General features: G+C 38.0%; 1 protein-coding gene across 17 annotated transcripts in view; it reads right to left on the bottom strand.

Annotated features, from left to right (window-relative positions):
• Positions 1-18,552, bottom strand: part of NEK1 (NIMA related kinase 1) — a 123,350-nt gene that overhangs the window by 59,526 nt on the left and 45,272 nt on the right. For all 17 annotated transcript variants that reach the window (XM_084758670.1, XM_084758660.1, XM_084758671.1 and 14 more), the window contains one exon: positions 6,666-6,768. In XM_084758670.1, the coding sequence (XP_084614796.1) occupies positions 6,666-6,768 (103 nt within the window). The remainder of the gene's footprint in view (positions 1-6,665; positions 6,769-18,552) is intronic.

Genomic DNA, 18,552 nt, shown 5'->3' with positions numbered 1-18,552 from the left:
AAAGTATTACCTTTATGTGAAAATAAAAGAAAAATTAAAATCCCAGTACAGTGTGGAGAAATGAATGTGCAGAAGCAGCTGGGCCACAGTGTCAGAAAATGGGGAGTAGGCTGATTTACACACACATGCACACACAAGTTGTGTGTACAATTTTCAGGGAGGTCATTCCACAATACTTATAGTAAGAAACAATTAAGAATGCCCACATTCTCAAGGGGCATTAACATGTAAAGATTGAAGAAAATAACAATTACATAAAAGAGCATACTAAAAGACCATGGGCAGAGAAGTACAGGGTAAACTGCATAAAGCAAGGAAGAAATTTCACAGCTCATCCTCAGATGTCACAGAGAAGTCAAGAAAGATGAGGCTCACGAGTGGTTTGTTTGGGTTGGAGATGTAGCTCAATGGTCCATCACTTACTTAGATCATAAGAAGTCCTCTGTTCAATTTCCCACCCCATAAAACAAACAAACAAACACACAGAATCAACGAAGGAGCATATATTTGAGAGGATGGACACTAGTGACTTCTTTCCATATGCTGGTGTGGTGATAAATGTTTGCAGAGTTAAAATAATAAAGAAGTGGAAACAAATAGAGCCTCATACATCTCAAGAGTATGGCTATGAGTTATACAGAATTAATGATGGGAGAAACAAATATAATTAGAGGTTATAGGGAGGTATTATTAAAGAAAGACTGTTAAAAAGAGGACATAATAATTATGACAAGGCCCCCAAATAATGACAGCATGGCATCAAAGATAACAAAATGCTGAAAGTACAAATCATAAATGTTTCAAACATAATCTTCATAGCTTTGATTTTCTCCAGTGATGTCTAAAGGTATAATCACAGATATCAGCTCAGCTATACATAATGAGACATGTCAACTCAGGAGACAGGCTCCAAGAGGAGAACAGGTAAGGCAACTATCTGGGCAAGTGTACAACTGAGTAAACTGAACAAACATATACTACTAGAAACACCTCAAATGGCCCTCTACAGAGAAATGGATACTCAAAATTGTGGCATATCCACACAACAGAATGTAATTCAGGAAGAAGAACTGATATGGTTAGGTGTGGCGGGACATACCTTGAACCTGAGCACTTGAGATGCAAAGGCAGGAGGAGCTCTGTGAGTTACAGGCCAGGGTGAGCTAAATAAATAGTAAGTCATACAAAGCTTTATATTATGCAATTCGTAATTCTCAATAAATGTCTCACAAATGTCCGAGAACTACACAGAATGGAAACAGATCAGTGTAGGGAAGTGATCAACGTCAGAGGGGCATAAGGAAATTGGGGAAATGGTAGAAATGTTGCGCAACATGATGAAGCAGTAACACATGTTTATGTGCCTAAGTCAATGGAACAAACAGCACTGGTGAATTTTGTTATGATTAAATTATATAAGTCAACTTAAAAAAATATGTGGAAACTTGGGAAGTATGCTCTTATATGAAACCCTTGCTAAAGCTAGTACTTACAAGCAGCTCCTTTTAAAGCGTGAAAGTGCTCTGTGTGTGACAACACATGCTGGCCAATGCCAGTACGTATCTGTGCAGACCTAGCAAACGGACAGTGCAAAAGTGACCCCTAACATAAGCCATGCACTTAGGATGATTATAACACGTCAATGTAGGTTTCTCAGTTCTAACAAATGTACAGTCTGGTACAGAATGTCCGTAATGAGGAAGGCTTTGCACATATTTGGAGACAGAATATGATTGGAAATCTCCATAAAGGCTTATTTTTCTGGGAGCCTAAAGCTTCAATAAAATAGTCTCAGGCTAGTGACATGACTCTGATTAAAGATGCTTGCTCTGCCAGGGTGACAATCTGAGATCAATTCCTCAAAACTAGGTGAAGGTGGAAATGGGAGAACTGACTCCACTAAGTTGCCCTCTAAATATACGTGTGTGTGTGTGTGTGTGTGTGTGTGTGTGTGTGTGTGTGTGCGCGCGCGCGCGTGCGCACCCCCCATAAACCTTTATAATAAAATTTAAAGCAAAAGGAGAATTCTAAAGACCTCCAAGAAAGAAAGGGGAATCACTCAATCAATTTCTCTGACTTTGACTTCTAAAGTGGGCATGTTTTACTTCTTTTGTTTTGGACATCAGACTTCAGGTTCGTTAGCCTTTGGACTTGAACCAATTAATTTTCCATGGGATGATCAGTCTCTGCTGGAGACTAAGGACTGCAGCAGCAACACTTTCTGTCTGGATGGTCCTGGTTTTCTATGTGTCACTACCAAGCTTCCCTGGCTCACAACTCCTAAACAGAAACTTTTCAGCTTTTCAACTATAGTAAATCATCTCATATAAGTATACACTCTATGACAGTTCTTCACGCCTTGCTAGAAAAACTCACTTAATATTTATATTCCTACTACCCTCAAATTGCTTAAAAAATAGCCTTGTTGAATCAGTCAGTTGGTAAAATCAAGTAATATATGGATACATCCACCCAAACATAATAAAAATACAAAATTTTCACACAGGGGGCTGGAGAGATGGCTCAGTAGTTAAGGGCACTGACTGCTCTTCCAGAGGTCCTGAGTTCAATTCCCAGCACCCACATGGCAACTCAAAACTGTAACTTCAAGATCTGACACTTTCACATAGAAAGGCAAAACACCAATCCACATAAAATAAAGGTTAAAAAAAGTTCTTAAAAAAAATCTCACACAGTTACATCTTTCTAAGAAAATGAAGGAATTCTGCATTAACTGATTTTATCTTGGAAAAAACAATGCTCCTTTAAAAAAATATCACTGCTCAGTTTGTTGTCTGCTTCCTGCTCACTGACAGAATGTAACCAGCTGTCACCTACCTTTCTTACTAGGATGACCTATACCATCTGAAACAGTGAGCCAAGATCTATTACAGCCTTAAGGGAACTTTGAAAGTCAGTCTTCAATTACTCTATCTATTTCTAAATAATTAACTAAAGCTCCAAATATTTTGGGTGTTTTGTTTGGTTTGGTTTGGTTGGTTTTTTTCTGAGACAGGGTCTCTCTGTGTTAGCCTTGGCTGTCCTGGACTCACTCTGTAGACTAGGCTGGCCTCAAACTCACAGCGATCCGCCTGCCTCTGCCTCCCGAGTGCTGGGATTAAAGGCATGCGCCACCATACCTGGCTCAAGCCCCAAATATTTAAAGAATAGAAAATACCTGAAGATAAAGTGCATAGTGCCTAGCATACTGTTACAAATTACTAAGCATATTAAAAATAGGAAAATACTTTAAAAAAAAAAAGAAAATCTCCATCTACAGAGACTCAGAAATAGGGAAAAAGACAGAATTCGTATGAGAAAATTAAAATAGCTATTATAATGACATTCTGTATTTTCAAGGTAGAAATAAGCAAAGGATTATAAAGACAGAAACTATACTATAAAAATACCTAAGCCAATATTAATATATATAGTGTATGTGGGCTGAGGTAGAGCTCAGTAGTATAGCAATGGAGTACATGTAAGAAGCCCTGGCTTTAGGTCGGGCAGTGGTGGCGCACGCTTTAATCCCAGCACTTGGGAGGCAGAGGCAGGCGGATCGATGTGAGTTCGAGGCCAGCCTGGTCTACAAAGCAAGTCCAGGGCAGCCAAGGCTACACAGAGAGACCCTGTCTCAAAAAAAAAAAAAAAAAAAAAAAGCCCTGGCTTTTATCTTTAGTTCTGTAAAAACAAAACAAAAAGTATGAGATGAAAAATATCAGGTCTGAATGAGAAACAGCAGCATAATACACAGTAGAAGATTAATGTCCTTGAAACAGCAATAGAAACCATTCAAACTGAATCACAGAGAAAAGGAACAAGCATAAGTGAGTGGTGGAGTCACAAGCAGCCTAATGCTATACTAATGTTCTAAAAGAAGAAAAGGAGAAATTGAAACCCACACACCCAGGAAGTTAATCAACAGGAAGAAAACTCAAGAGTTATCTGATAATCAAACTGCTTCCAGGCACAAAGAAAAAACCTTTCCAGAGTCAAAGAGGAAAAGGTGTATAATACACCTAAGAGAAGATAAGAATCTCTTCCTGGCAGATATAGTGCATGTCAGAAGATAAACAGTCCTCACCCTACAGAATACCTCCAGAAAATATCTGTCAAAACCAAGGCAAACTCAGGGTTGAGGAAACACTTGCCATGCCAGCAGGAGAACCAGAGTTTGGTCCCTATATTCCAAGTATATGCCAGGTGGGAGTGGCAGCCGCTGCGAAGAGAGTATCTTGTGCCTTGTATGGATGTACCAGCTGTCCATAAAAGGCCTAAGGCCTATAGGAACGGGTAGGAGGTGAGACAGGCAGCGGGCAGAGAGGATTCTGGGATGGAGCCAGGCTCAGGAGATTCACCTAGGAAGATGTGAGGAGAACAGATGCATGGTACCTGAGCAGAGGTAACCAGCCACATGGCAGAACACAGATGAGCATACTTTAAACTATGAGCTAGTCAGAGAAGCGCCTAGCTATATGGCCTAGATATTTGTTAAGTATATTTTGAGTCTTATGAGTCATCATCAGGGATCTTGGGGTAAAGAGGAAAAACACGCACCCCACCACAGCCTGCTTATAATCCTAGCTTAGAAATGGAGAGAGGGGAACTTCTGGAACAAGCTGGCTAGTAAGACTAGATGTGTTGGTAAGATCTGGGTTTTACTGAAAGACCCTGCTTTAAAGAGGAATGCAGAGGAGATACCAAGGAAGATTCTAAACACATGTGACCACACACATACCACACATACATATACATGGAAAGACAAAAACAGGCAGGTTAAAGTCATCACAAAGTACTGTTCAGCTGTAAGAAATAAATAAATGCACTTCCCCAGATTTTAGAAAATGTCTTTAAAAAAATACAAGAGGAAATCCTCCAACATGAAGCAAAATAAACTGATGAGAGAATCACAGGATTAAGGAAAAATGGTGATGGGAAAAGTCATTAATCTTGGTAGTTCGAGTAAGTATCACTTTTTAAGATTTTTTACATTTTATTTTGAATTATGAGTATTATGTATCTGTGTGTCTGTGGGTATGTGCAAGTGAGTGCAGGGGTTGCAGGGGCCAGAAGAGGGTGTCAGGTCTCCTGGAGCTGTAGCTACAGGTGGCTGTTGACACTTGATGTGGATGCTGTGAACAGAACTCAGAGCAGAACCCCTGCAAGAGCAGCAAGCACTCTTAACTGCTGAGTCATCTCTCCAGTTCCCAGTAGCTATTTTAGATAATAAACAACCAGCGCTGAGAATGGTGCTGTACACTCCTAATCCCAGCTCTTAGGAATGAGGATCTTGAGTCTGAGGCCAGCCTGGGTAAACAGCAGCTGGGGCTGGAGAGATGGCTCAGAGGTTAAGAGCGCTGACTGCTCCTCCAGAGGTCCTGAGTTCAATTCCCAGCACTCACATGGTGGCTCACAACCATCTATAATGTGATCTGATGCCCTCTATATGCAGATAGAGTACTCATATATATAAAATATATTAATAAAAAAAAACACCCTTAAAAAGGGAATCAAAATCTTAGATGCTACTATTAATAGGGAGACGGTGGAAAGGGAGAAAGTAATAATTTTCTCCCATTTAGAGGAGGGTCATAAATATAGATTCATTCTAGATTATTAAGAAAGTAAATTAGGGGCTGGAGAGATGACTCAGAGGTTAAGTGCACTGTCTGTTCTTCCAAAGGTCCTGAGTTCAATTCCCAGCAACCATATGGTGGCTCACAACCATCTACAATGAGATCTGGTGACCTCTTCTGGCCTGCAGGCACACATGCAGGCAGAATACTACATAAAAAATAAATCAATCTTTTTTTAAAAAGTAAACTGGAGTATGTGTGTTAAAAACATAAAGAATGACCAATAAAAACTACAACTATTTTTCCATAATATAATCTCAAAGGGAAAAAATATTATGTTGAATAACGTAATAAACTCACTAAGTTACCAATTATAGGCTTTTAATACACATGTGATATGTCTAACAAAAATACCTTGAAGCATTTCCTACATGGGGAAACATCTCCGTGGGGAGATGAGCTGACAGAAGCAATCCTCAGTTGCTTTATGAACAAAAGATCAAAAGACACTTGGGCACTCTACAACCAAGAACTATTGAGGATTTCAACTAATGAGATGATTACCTCAGAACTTGATTTCTTTTTTAGATAAATGACTTAATTTTGTACTTGGATTAATTGGATGTTTTAAAGTAATTTTGTTTTTAATGAACTTTCAACAAATACAGAAGATATATGTATTTTCACTCAAACATTCATTTCCCTCTTTGCTCCCTAAAATTCTTTGCTACTTAGAAATATTTAAAACAAAAAGTATACTGGCAAATTTTCCAGCAATTTAAGAACTTACATCTCTAATATGAATATTTAAATAGTCATACCCATTTCCCATTTTTAAAGAACAGAACGTAAAATAGTGATGTAATTTCACCTTTGGTATAAAAGATAATCAATGGAAAGCATCAGAAAACAGGTTGATAAACAAGATATATGAGAAAACATAATCTATATATTACTTTTATCATCTTCAGTATCTTTCATTATGTATAGACTGCTACAACATAATTATTTTTACTTACAGTTACATCATTCCAGGCCTTAACTTTGAATATCAATATGTTCAAATTTTCAAGGGAAAAAATACCATACCACATGTCCTTCTGCTCGGGCTTTATTCTGCATAGCTTCTCGTTTGCGCTGTAGGAACTCTTCCACTTGTTTAGCTCTCTCTACAGATGGGTGTCCCTTTTGCCTATTTTGGACAAATTACAGAGTCAGCTATTTTGACCCCTGAATTCCAAATTAAAATTATAATTATTATTTGCTTTTTTACCTTGCAGAATATTAAAACAGAAATACTTTCTCTATGAAGGAAGTGTGTGTGTGTGTGTGTGTGTGTGTGTGTGTGTGTGTGTGTGTGTGTGTGTATGTGTTGGTCTTTATTGCCTTAATCACATTGTTTCCTATTTTTAAAATAAGTATAATCTTAATATTACTTCAAATCTTGAGAAGATTAATTTTATACTTATACATTTTACTTAAAGACAGTAAAATGGACAAGTAATGAAAGAAAGTACCAGCAGTTACTGGCTTTAATCTTTTCTCATTTTAATATTTCAGCATCTTTTGCTGATGATTATGAAAGAATATAAATATGCTAAGCATAGGCAGCAAATTAAAAAGTGATAAACATTTACTGAACATCTCCTACATGTTGTCAGTCATCATGATAAATATAGGAGGTAGAAACAAACATGCAAGCAAATAATCTAGCCCCAGTAATCAGAGAGTTCACAGCACAATACCAGATGTGGTTAAATTTGGAGATGAGTAAGATAAATGAACAAGTTATTCTCCATGTTCTATTTAGACTCTGGCTAGCATGGCATATAAACTTCCTGTAGCTTCTTTTTGAAAAAAAGTTATGTTCAGCAAAAAGTCATGAAATAATTAATACCTTTCCTGTGTCCCAGTAACATTTTAAAATTTCTAATTTTCATTCCATAAATAATCATTTTTTCAACTTTTTAAAAAGTAGTAACTGAAACATAAAAAATATTTTAAGTAAGGAATTTAGCTGTAAAAACTTAAAATCTGGGGCAGGAGAAATCGCTTAGAGGCCAAGAACACTTGCTGCTTTTATAGAGGACCTGAATTCCATTCCCAGCACCATGTGAGATGGTTGAAAACCTCTCCAGGGGATGCCACACATATGGCTTCCACAGGCTCCTGCACTTCCTTCATTCTCTCTCCTCTCCCTCTCAGAAAAGTAAATTTTTGAAAAGAAAAATCTAAAATCTATTGTATTGTATCTCCATGAGTGACAGTGGTCTAAAGTCCTTTACCCTACATGTTATTTAAAAGAAATTCTTTAGACCTTCCATCAGGAATTTTCTAGGATTAGGTAATATCTATAACTGGTTTAAGAGCCAATTACTATGCATTTCAGCTATTCCAGATGGTTCCTGTAGTCCCACATGCCATTTCTGAAATCTAAGCTACGCTAGCTTGGGTAGGTTGATAATAGCAGGAGACTTGTTCATGCCTCTGAAGTGCACACATGCCGCTGTCTAGCAGACATATTACAAACTATAAAACTGAGATCAATTAAGGGCACCTGGTCTGACAGATTCAGCATGCCTCTGCATATACCCAGGTACGCTGCCTTCCTGCTCTGCTACTTCCCTGTTCATGTAAGCCTGGGCCCAAAGAAGGAAGATGAAGTATCAAGTATCATGCTAGACAGGCCATTGGAAAGGAATGACTACTTGGAAAGTTTTTTTTTTCTGAGAGTCATGGAAGTATACACCACCATCTGCAATTAGATAAAGGCGCCAGTCTCTCTGCTTTGCATCATGATAGCACTGACATCAACCTTCACAGAAGTAAACTATTTAATTTGTCATTCTGGCCTAGGTACAGTGTTTGCCAGTATAGCATGCCAATTAGCATACACAATTAGACTTATTGCATAGTATCTCACTAAAAACACATGTAGCAGCTTTGATTTACAGAGCCTCACACTGATTATGTACATGTGGCACTATTTGCTTAACGTACTTAAAAGCGCAGCTTCACAGCTATTTCCTTAGTTGGTTTAACTAAGCTGGTTTATATGACTGGCTGCCTTCAAATACACACTTAAACTCTTCAATGACTTTAAACATGATTTCTTTTTTCTTCTGATTTATTAAACAAATAATTACTAAAGGTCAACTATTTGCCATAATAATCTATGAAGACGTAAAGATGACTGTACTGGCTGGTTTTTAGGTCAACTTTACACAAGCTAGAGTTATCAGAGGGGCAGGGGCCTCATTTGAGATGATGCCCCCCAAAAGATCCAGCTGTAGGGCATTGTGTTAATTAGTGACTGATAAGGGAGGGCCCAGCCCATGGTGGGTGGGGCTACCCCTGGGCTGGTGGTCCTGGGTTCTTAAGAAAGCAGGCTGAGCAAGCCATGGACAGCAAGTGAGTAAGCAGCATCCCTCCATGGCTACTTCCTGACTCCAGGTTCCTGCCCTGCTTGAGCTCCTGTCTTGATGATGAAGGATGATGTGGAAATATAAGCTTTGTTTCATCACAGCAACAGTAACCCTAACCATGACAATGACTAAAACAGAGTTTGAGGATACAAAGTTTAACTGATGAAAATCAGTTAGTGTTTGAGTAATTCTATAACATGTTAACACCTAGAAATTCATCTATTTTTTAGATGTATTACCGTATACTACTTTGTATATGTAGAGTACCTATAACACACATTCTTGTGTATTGGAGCTCAAATTTTTATTTTTGCTATTTTTTAAGTAGTAAAACTGCTAAACTGTGAGCACAAACTATTTATATAGAAGGCCTGTGGAAATGAGAATAAAATAATTTACTTCAGACTAAACCTCTGAAACTGCAAGCCAACCCCTTAAGTGCCTTCCTTCATACAAGTTATCATGGACATGGTGTCTCTTGAGAATTCAGATGCAAAGATTCTTTATAGTACTTAGTAACAGTAAAGCATTGCCCTACATTAACAACAGAAGAATTATAAGCAATCAAGCCACAAATACATGGTAGGAAATTAGAAACTAGGTTAATAGCATAGAAAAATGTTAAAATGAGTTAAGACTGTGGTAGAACAAGAATAAGGACATTGGCACAGCTATGGCTAGGGAAGGACAGGGAAGGAGAACAGTCTGCTCATCTGGAACTCTAAGGCAAGCCTTTTTATTTACCTTAGCAAAGAAAAGATGGGTAATTTTCTTTCCTTTTCTTTTTGTAAATACATGAAGAGTAGCAAGATATTGGTGAGAACACCATACACTATATCCATGGCTCAAATTTATTATTATAAGAGGAAGTTAAATTTTTTGAAGGATGATTACAAATACTTCAAGAGGTGAAGAGCACCCTAAAAATAGGGAGTAATCTAGGTAATGAAGAAGGTACAAGAAAAATGAATCACCACGCTTTCAGACACAACAGTCCAGCGATAAAGGGCTAACGGGAATGAGAAAACAATAGAGATTTCACTTAGCTTCCTTTCTATTTAAGGAACCTTAGTAGAATGGAGCACAGAGGAGAGGATGCAAAAAGTAAAGCAGTATAAAAACACAAATGAGAACCAAGCCGCTTCTTAAAAAGTACGTGTACACAGTTTGAGGTCCCAATGTAAGAGGCTAATGCAATAGATATGCCAAGTTATATGTTGCCTCAATTTCTTAATATGTAGACTAGCAAGAACACTATTATCTTCTTTGCTGTTGGGATGACTGAATTACTAATAAGCCAGGCATCATTATTAATAGTTCTGCAAGGTTACTAATAATACTAAATAAATACTTAGCCAGTGATACTAGAGAAAACACAGAGTTAAATTCCTGTAAGCCTGCACATTTGTCAACAGAATAATTTATAACTTTGTTGCCTATCTTCTTGTTTTTAAAATTACTTACTTTTTTTACAGTATAGTATTCAAAGTCTGGGGGTTAGGCTACAATCTTTTTTTTTTTTAATTTAAATCAGCTTCTGTGGCAAAATTATCCTAAATTATGTTTTACATTTAATTTTTATTTTCTATTTTATGGTATTAGTAAGTTACCCAAGGCCATAATAACAACTAGGTTCTAGGTGCTCAAAGTAGATAGAGGGAAAGGTATTCCAGGCAGAAGAAGAAGGTACAGATGAACAAACATAAGAAAAGTTGTTCTTACTCACTTTGCCTCTCCTAGAAACATATTTTTAATGGAAAAAGTAGAAAACAGAAGCAGGAAAATCCTAAGAAAAAAATGCAAACAAAATGCCTGAATCCAAATACACTACAATGAAAATGCAGAATGCCTCTGAGGAGCTCATTAGTGGGTTAGACAAGACCCTAATCTTGAGACTATGGTAAAAGACATCTCCAAAACAAAGCAAAACAAAACCTTGAAAGAATACAAAAAGAAGATCAAAACAAATAGACAACAACAAAACAGAGAAAGTCAGTAAAATTCAGAACAACTCAAAATAAAACCAACCAAACAAATCCAGTAAACTCAAAAGCTGGTTATATGAAAGGATGAAATAATTCAGGAGGTGACTAACAAGGCAAAGAATGAAAGAGATGAAACACAAATTATTAATAGCTAACATAAAAATGGTAAATTGGTATATTTCCAGAGATACTAAAATAGGAAAGAAGTATTAGGAATAATTCTATGCTAACAAATTTAATAAAGTACAAGAAACAGAGCAATCTATTGTAGAAAAAAATCTGGAAAAATCAATCTACTAAGAAATGAACAATCTGAACAAGTTTATATATAAAGAAATTGAAGCAACATATTGATTTTGTATACTATGTAAAAGGATCAACAAAAACATTGGAGAGAAAGAGAGGGAGAGAGAGGGAGACAGAGGGAGAGGGAGACAGAGAGAGAGAGAGAGAGAGAGAGAGAGAGAGAGAGAGAGAGAACATTGAATCAATAAAATATATCAAGACCTAGCTTAGTGTGGGGGCATATTACTTTAATCCCAGCACAAGGGAAGCAGAGGCAGGCAGACCTTTGTGTTCTACTCCAATGTGGTCTACTTAGTGAGGTCCAATCCATTCAGAGCTATAGAGTAAGACTCTATCCTCAGATACACAGACAGACAGACAGACAGACAGACAGACAGACAGAGACACACACACACACACACACACACACACACACACACACACACACACACACACACACACCAAAACAAAAACAAAACAACCTCCCTTAAAAAAACCCAAAACCCCCAAACCATACCAGGACCCAAATGGTGACAAGTGGTGACTTGTATATATGTGGATAAGAATCTAAGCGTGCAACCATTTCTTTGCCAAAAGAGAAGCATATATAATGCTGCTCAGCTCATTCCATGAGCACAGTACTACCCTAGTACCCACACCACACACAGAGAGAGATAAACTACATACCAGTATCATTCATAAATATAAACACAAAAATCCTCAATAAAAAAGAGAATTAAATCCAAAAAAGACAAAATAGAACTTATCTGGGGCACATAAGGCTGGTTTGGCATATAAATGCTATCACATCAAGCAACTGAATGAGAAAAGTAAGGAACATACTGATAAATTTTTTAAAGTATCTAGAAAACCAAGCATGGTAATGCACATCTTTAATTCCAGCACTCAGGAGGCAGAGGCAGGCAGATCTTTTTTACAGCTCACAATTCAGGGGTCACAATGGGATCACATATTCTGTAACACAGGCTGGACTACACAGTGAGTTCCAGGACAGCCAGTGCTCTGTTATGCAGAGAAACCCTGTCTTGAAAAAATATTTTTAAAAAGGTATTGATAAAACTGATTTAGGAAAAATGTGGAAAAAACTTGTAATAGGAACTTTATAATTTCATAAACCAAAAGTTAGCATTGTATATTTGTTTTTTCGAGAGAGGCTATCTCTAGTTAGCCCCGACTTGCTATGTAGACCAGGCTGGCCTCAAACTCAGAGATTTACCTACCTATAACTCTCAAATGCTGGGATTAAAGTTGTCTGGCACCCAAAATCAAATTAAATGGAGAGATACTTAAGGAAGTTCCTCTAAAATCAGGGAACAGACAAGGCTCCCCTCTCTCTCCATATCTCTTCAATATAGTACTTGAAGTTCTAGCAAGAGCAATGAGACAACAAAAGGAGATCAACGGGATCCAAATGGGAAAGGAGGAAGCCAAGTTAACCTTATTTGCAGATGATATGATAGTGTACATAAGTGACCCCCAAAATTCTACCAGAGAACCCCTGCAGCTGATAAACACCTTCAGCAAATTGGCTGGATATGAAATTAACTTTAAAAAGTCAGTAGCCTTCCTTTATACAAAGGGAAACTACACCCTTCATGATAGCTACAAGCAATATAAAATATCTAGGACTAACTCTAACCAAGCAGGTGAAGAACTTGTTTGAAAAAATTTTCAAATCTCTGAAGAAAGAGATTGAAGATGACATCAGAAGATGGAACGATCTCCCTTGTTTGTAGATTGGAGGAATTAACATAGTAAAAATGGTCATCTTACCAAAAGCAATTTAGAGATTCAATGCAATCCCTATCAAAACACCTACACAATTTTTTAAAGACATTGGAAGATCATTTCTCAACTTCATATGGAAAAACAAAAAGCCAAGAATAGCTAAAACAATCCTGTACAAATAAAGACCCTCTGGAGGAATCTCCATACCTGATATCAAGCTGTACTATAGAGCAACAGTAATTAAAACAGCATGGTACTGGCACAGCAATAGGCTGGTTGATCAATGGAATCTAATCGAAGACCCAGAGATGAATACACACATATATGGTCACTTGATTTTTGACAAAGAAGCCAAATCTATTCAATGGAAAAAGGATAGCATCTTCAACATATGGTGCTGGTCTAACTGGATGTCTACATGTACAAAAATGCAATTAGATCCATATTTATCACCATGTACAAAACTCAAGTCCAAATGGATTAAAGATCTCAACATAAAGCCAGAGACACTAAATCAGTTAGAAGATAAAGTGGGGAAGAGCCTGGAACACATTGGCACAGGAGACAACTTCCTGAACAGAACACCAACAGCCCAGGCCCTAACATCAACAATCAATAAATGGGACCTTTTGATGCAGAGAAGCTTCTGTAAGGCAAAGACACTGTCAACAGATCAAAGTGACAGCCTGCAGACTGGGAAAAGATCTTCACCAACCCTACATCTGACAAAGGTCTAATATCCAAAATATATAAAGAACTCAAGAAATTAAACACCTCCAAACCAAATAACCCAATTAAGAAATGGGGCTCAGAACTAAACAGAAAATTCTCAACAGAAGAATATCAAATGCCTGAGAAACACTTAAAGAAATGCTTAACATCTTTAGTCATCAGAGAAAGCAAATCAAAACAACTCTGAGATTCCATCTTACACCCATCAGAATGGTTTACATAAAAAACTCACGTGACACCACATGCTGGCGAGGATGTAGAGAAAGAGGAACACTCCTTCATTGCTGGTGAGAATGCAAACTAGTACAATCAATCACTTTGGAAATCTATCTGGTGCTATCTCAGAAAACTGTGAATAGGGCTTCCACAAGACCCAGCTATTCCACTCCTTGGAATATACCCAGAAGATGCTCCACCACACAACAAGGACATATGCTCAACCATGTTCATAGCGGCCTTATCCATAATAGCCAGAACATGGAAACAGCCTAAGTATCCCTCAGTAGAAGAATGGATAAAGAAACTGAGGTGCATTTACACTATGGAATACTACTCAGCTATTAAAAAAAGGAAATTCAGAAATTTGTGGACAAATGGAGGGAACTAGAATTGATCATACTGAGTGAGTTAACCCAGAAGCAGAAAGATTCAAATGGTATATACTCACTTATAATTGGACACTAGCCCAAGGGGCATGTCCCATGAAAGACTTCACTTACCAGGAGATTGGGATAGATGTGAGGATATCCTATTGAGACTACAGGTATGAGAAGTATGGGAGAATGGGGAAATAGAAGGATCCAGAGGGTCCTAGAAACCTACAAGAAAAATATCATGAGGGGTGGATCTGGGCCCAGGGGTTCTGCAACAACCAAGGGCAATACATGCAGTAAACATCAAACCCTGCTCAGATCTAGCCAATGGACAGGACATTCTCCACAGTTGCGTGGAGAGCAGGGATTGACTTTCAAAAGTACTCTGGTGTCCCACATTTGACCACTTCCCTTTGATGGGTAGGCCTGGTGGCACTCAGAGGAAAAATCGCAGGCTACCAAGATGAGACTTGATAGCCTATGATCATATAGTGGGGGAGGAGGTCCCCCTCAGTCACAGTCATAGAGGAGGGGAATAGGGTGAAATAGGGAGGGAGGAAGGAATGGAAGGATACAAGGGATGGGATAACAATTAAGACGTAATCTGAATAAATTAATTAAATATAAAAAAAGAATAAAAAGTTGTGTGGCACCATGCCTAGCCAATTAGCATAATACTTAGTGATGAGAAGCATGGATCAGATTGTTTCTTGCCACTGTCTATCAACCTATTGAGGTACTACCTAATAACACAATGAAATAGTATCTAACATAGGAAAAAGTACATATTGAGAAAGAAGAAATAAAATTGATTCTGTTTACAGATGACATGTCTGTCTAAGGAGGAAAAAAATAATTTCTGAACTTAGAGAACACAGCAGTTACACAATGCAAGATAAGCACACAACAGGCAACTGCTTTCCTATGCATCAGCAACGAGCAAGTAGAAGTTGATATTAAAGTACATTAATGTTTACATTAGCAACTCCTAAAATGATACAGCACATACTTAAGAACACACACACAGATCTATATTAAGAAGACATTAACAGTCTGCTATAAAATATCAAAGAACAGAGGAATATTCTAGACGTAGTAGGAAGATTTTACACTGTCAGCATGTCAACTCGTCCCATACTATCTGTATATTTAACATAATCCAAGTCAAAATCCCAGCCAGTTAACTTTGTAGATATGAACAAATTGATCTAAAATGTATAATAGAGAAGAAATGACCCAGAAAAAGCTACTCAGAACCAAAACAAGAAAAAGGCTGGAGTACTGCAACAACTTTATCTTAAGAGTTACTCTACAGCATCTGTAATAAATACAAAATGGCTACTGGCTACACAATAGACAAATAAATTAGGAACACAGTATAGAGCTCAGAAATAAAGCCACTCAGCATAAGAAACACAGCCGATTCATCTCTGCTCAAAGAACACAGGTATTTTAAGGAAGCCACTATTTGTCTTTCCAAGAAATATTATGGAACAACTGGATATCCACATGCAAAAGAAAAAGAAACCTAGAAGCAAATCTTACATTCTCTGTTCTTCAGAAAAGCTTAATGCATCAGAAACCTAACTATAAAACACTAAACCACAAAACCCCTACAAAACAACAGAGGAAAAACACAGAGTTCAACTCAGGCACGATTATAACAACTTAGTAAAAAAAAAAAATTGCATTTATCGATTTATTTGTTGTGTGTTTGAGTGTTTGTGCACACACAACAGGCATGTGTGGAGGAGGTCAGAGGATATCTGGCAGGAGTCAAGCTCTATCAGGGCTGAAGCACAGATCCACAGGCTCAGAAACAGGTACTTTTATCTGCTGAATCAACTTTAAGTCAATCACCATTCTTTAATTGTTAGTAACACCAAAGAGAGACTACATTAAGATGACAACTCTGTGAAGAATAATATCAAAGAAATGAGAACACAAGTCACAATCTGGGAGATATTTAGGAGTGACATCTGGAGTGAGAGTGTAGATTAGTGGCAAAGTGCCTGGTGTGCCTGAGTGGCACTGCCATCCATATCTAATGGGAGCAGTGAAAGTCGTAAGGCCAGCAGAGCTGTTTAACAAAGCTCCAGCAAAGCTGAGCCTAGTGATGCAATCGCTGTGGTATGGTTCCCCACTTTTTAGCCTTGATCTCTATGTGTCGTATGCTTGGAGGGCTTTTATTATTTGTACAACTTGGGGATGTTGGGTTGATGGAATTTTTCTCGTGCATCAGTTATGCCCTCTCCCTGGAGCACTGCTTCTAAGCTGCCCCAGGAATGTCCTGACCATACTACCTGTCCCTCTTTTAGGGAGCTATCCTTATGTGGCCCTGCTTGAGGGTCTTCCTTATGCCCTGGAGGTTGTGACTCAAATAATTATGCCAGAGACCTCATTATCAGACTCTGACTCAAAGATGCTGTTTGGCACATCTGCCCATGGATGTTCCTTACTCAGGAACAGGATAATCAAAACAAAGTAACCTTATAAAGGTAAACAATGTTCAGTAGGCTGGAGAAGTTGGCAGCAGAGCAAATTAAAAGCCTCTTATACTAATGGACAAAGAATGATGTTGATAAATGATAAAAGAATAAAATATTAAGACCTCACTTTCTTTAAAAAAATGTTAACTCATACAGAGCCATAGACATATAAATAAATTCTACAAATATATAAAATATAAACATTGTAGTATGCCAGAAATTGAATAGGAACTGCAGCAGCTTTGGCCTGAAAATTTTTCTTGGACTTAATGACAATTAGTACTCTGACTATTAAAAGCTGATAACACAGTGCTTGGGACATGACAATCTGCCAAGGCTGGCTTGGAGATTTTCTGTCTAGTGCCGTTGAAACAGAAAGAGCTACCAGCCCGAGAACAGGCTGTCATACTTTAAGAAAATATGCCCTTGAAACTTCAATATTGTTAAAAGTTGGGTATTAGGGTTGATGAGGGAAAATGGTTGCAAAAGATAATTCTGTTCTGTCATGGTTTACCAATGATGACCAAGCCGAAGTTAAAACACACATACAGGGACAAAATTGATATGATCTATGTTCTGGAACAACATGCATCTATCTCTGCTTATTGAGTTCTGTATAAATAAAGAACCATTCCGACTGCCAATCAGTCAGGCTGTAACCTTCTCCCAATCCCCATGCCTGGCTCACTGCTCCCCCTCCTCCCTCGCTGCTCTTGCATCATCCTTCCTCAGACCCTGACCTCACCCTGGAGCTGGACCCTGGCACCTGAAACCTTGTGCACAAACTGCAAGGAACATAAAACTTAACACCAACAACACAATTAAGAAATAGACAAAAGACTGGGGCATGATGGTGCATGCCTTTAACCCCAGAGGCAGGTGGATCTCTGAGTTCAAGGCTAGCCTGGTTTATATGCCAATTTCAAGACATGAAGAAAATTTGCCAAAATGGATATGCAGATAGCAAGAAGTATGGGAAAGGATGTTCAATATCATGCAAGGTAACTGAGAGTAAAACAAGAAGATATCACAAGGATGGAGACAAGGGAAGAAGACCAGGAAACATCAGGAGTAATGAATCGGGCCTAGGAGATGATGGAAAAACACGTATAATGTGGGAAATCTGAATGGGAAGAAACTATACTGGATGGAGGTTTAGGATGGAGTGATCATTGTACAGCATTGTGCTATAGGCTAATTAAATGAGATATCACACATGAAGTAAAGTGGCTCAATTCAACACTCTTAATAGTAAATGCGTGAGGGCCTGAAGGGAAGCAGAACTCACTGCTGCTGGGAACGCAGAGTGGGGCAGCAAGTTTGGGAGAGTTCTGTAGTTTCTTACAAAACTTTATTCATAACTACAAAACTTACAAGCAATCAGGTTGCCTCAGCAGATTAATAACAAGCTGTTCTTATTACTGAAAGCTGAAAAGAAATGAACTATCAAGTCATGGAAAGACAGGAACTTAAATGTAAAGTGAGAAGAGCCAATATGAGGAGGACACCTACTACAAAAGGGAAATAATGGACAGAAAAACACGTGGCTGTCAAAGGTTATGGAAGAGGGGGGAGGTGGAACAGAAATGTTTGGGTTGTGACACTACTGCAATAGTAGGTTTGTGCAATTATATATATGTCGAAACCTACAGAATAAATACACTATCACGAGTGACAGCTAATGTGAACTATGGACTGTAAATGGCAATGAACACGGT

Source organism: Acomys minous, assembly GCF_964271855.1.
Source record: "Acomys minous genome assembly, chromosome: 15".
NCBI classification, from domain to species: Eukaryota; Metazoa; Chordata; class Mammalia; order Rodentia; family Muridae; genus Acomys; species Acomys minous.
Note: the sequence above shows the minus strand (reverse complement) of the source record. Positions and strands in the feature narration are given on the sequence as shown.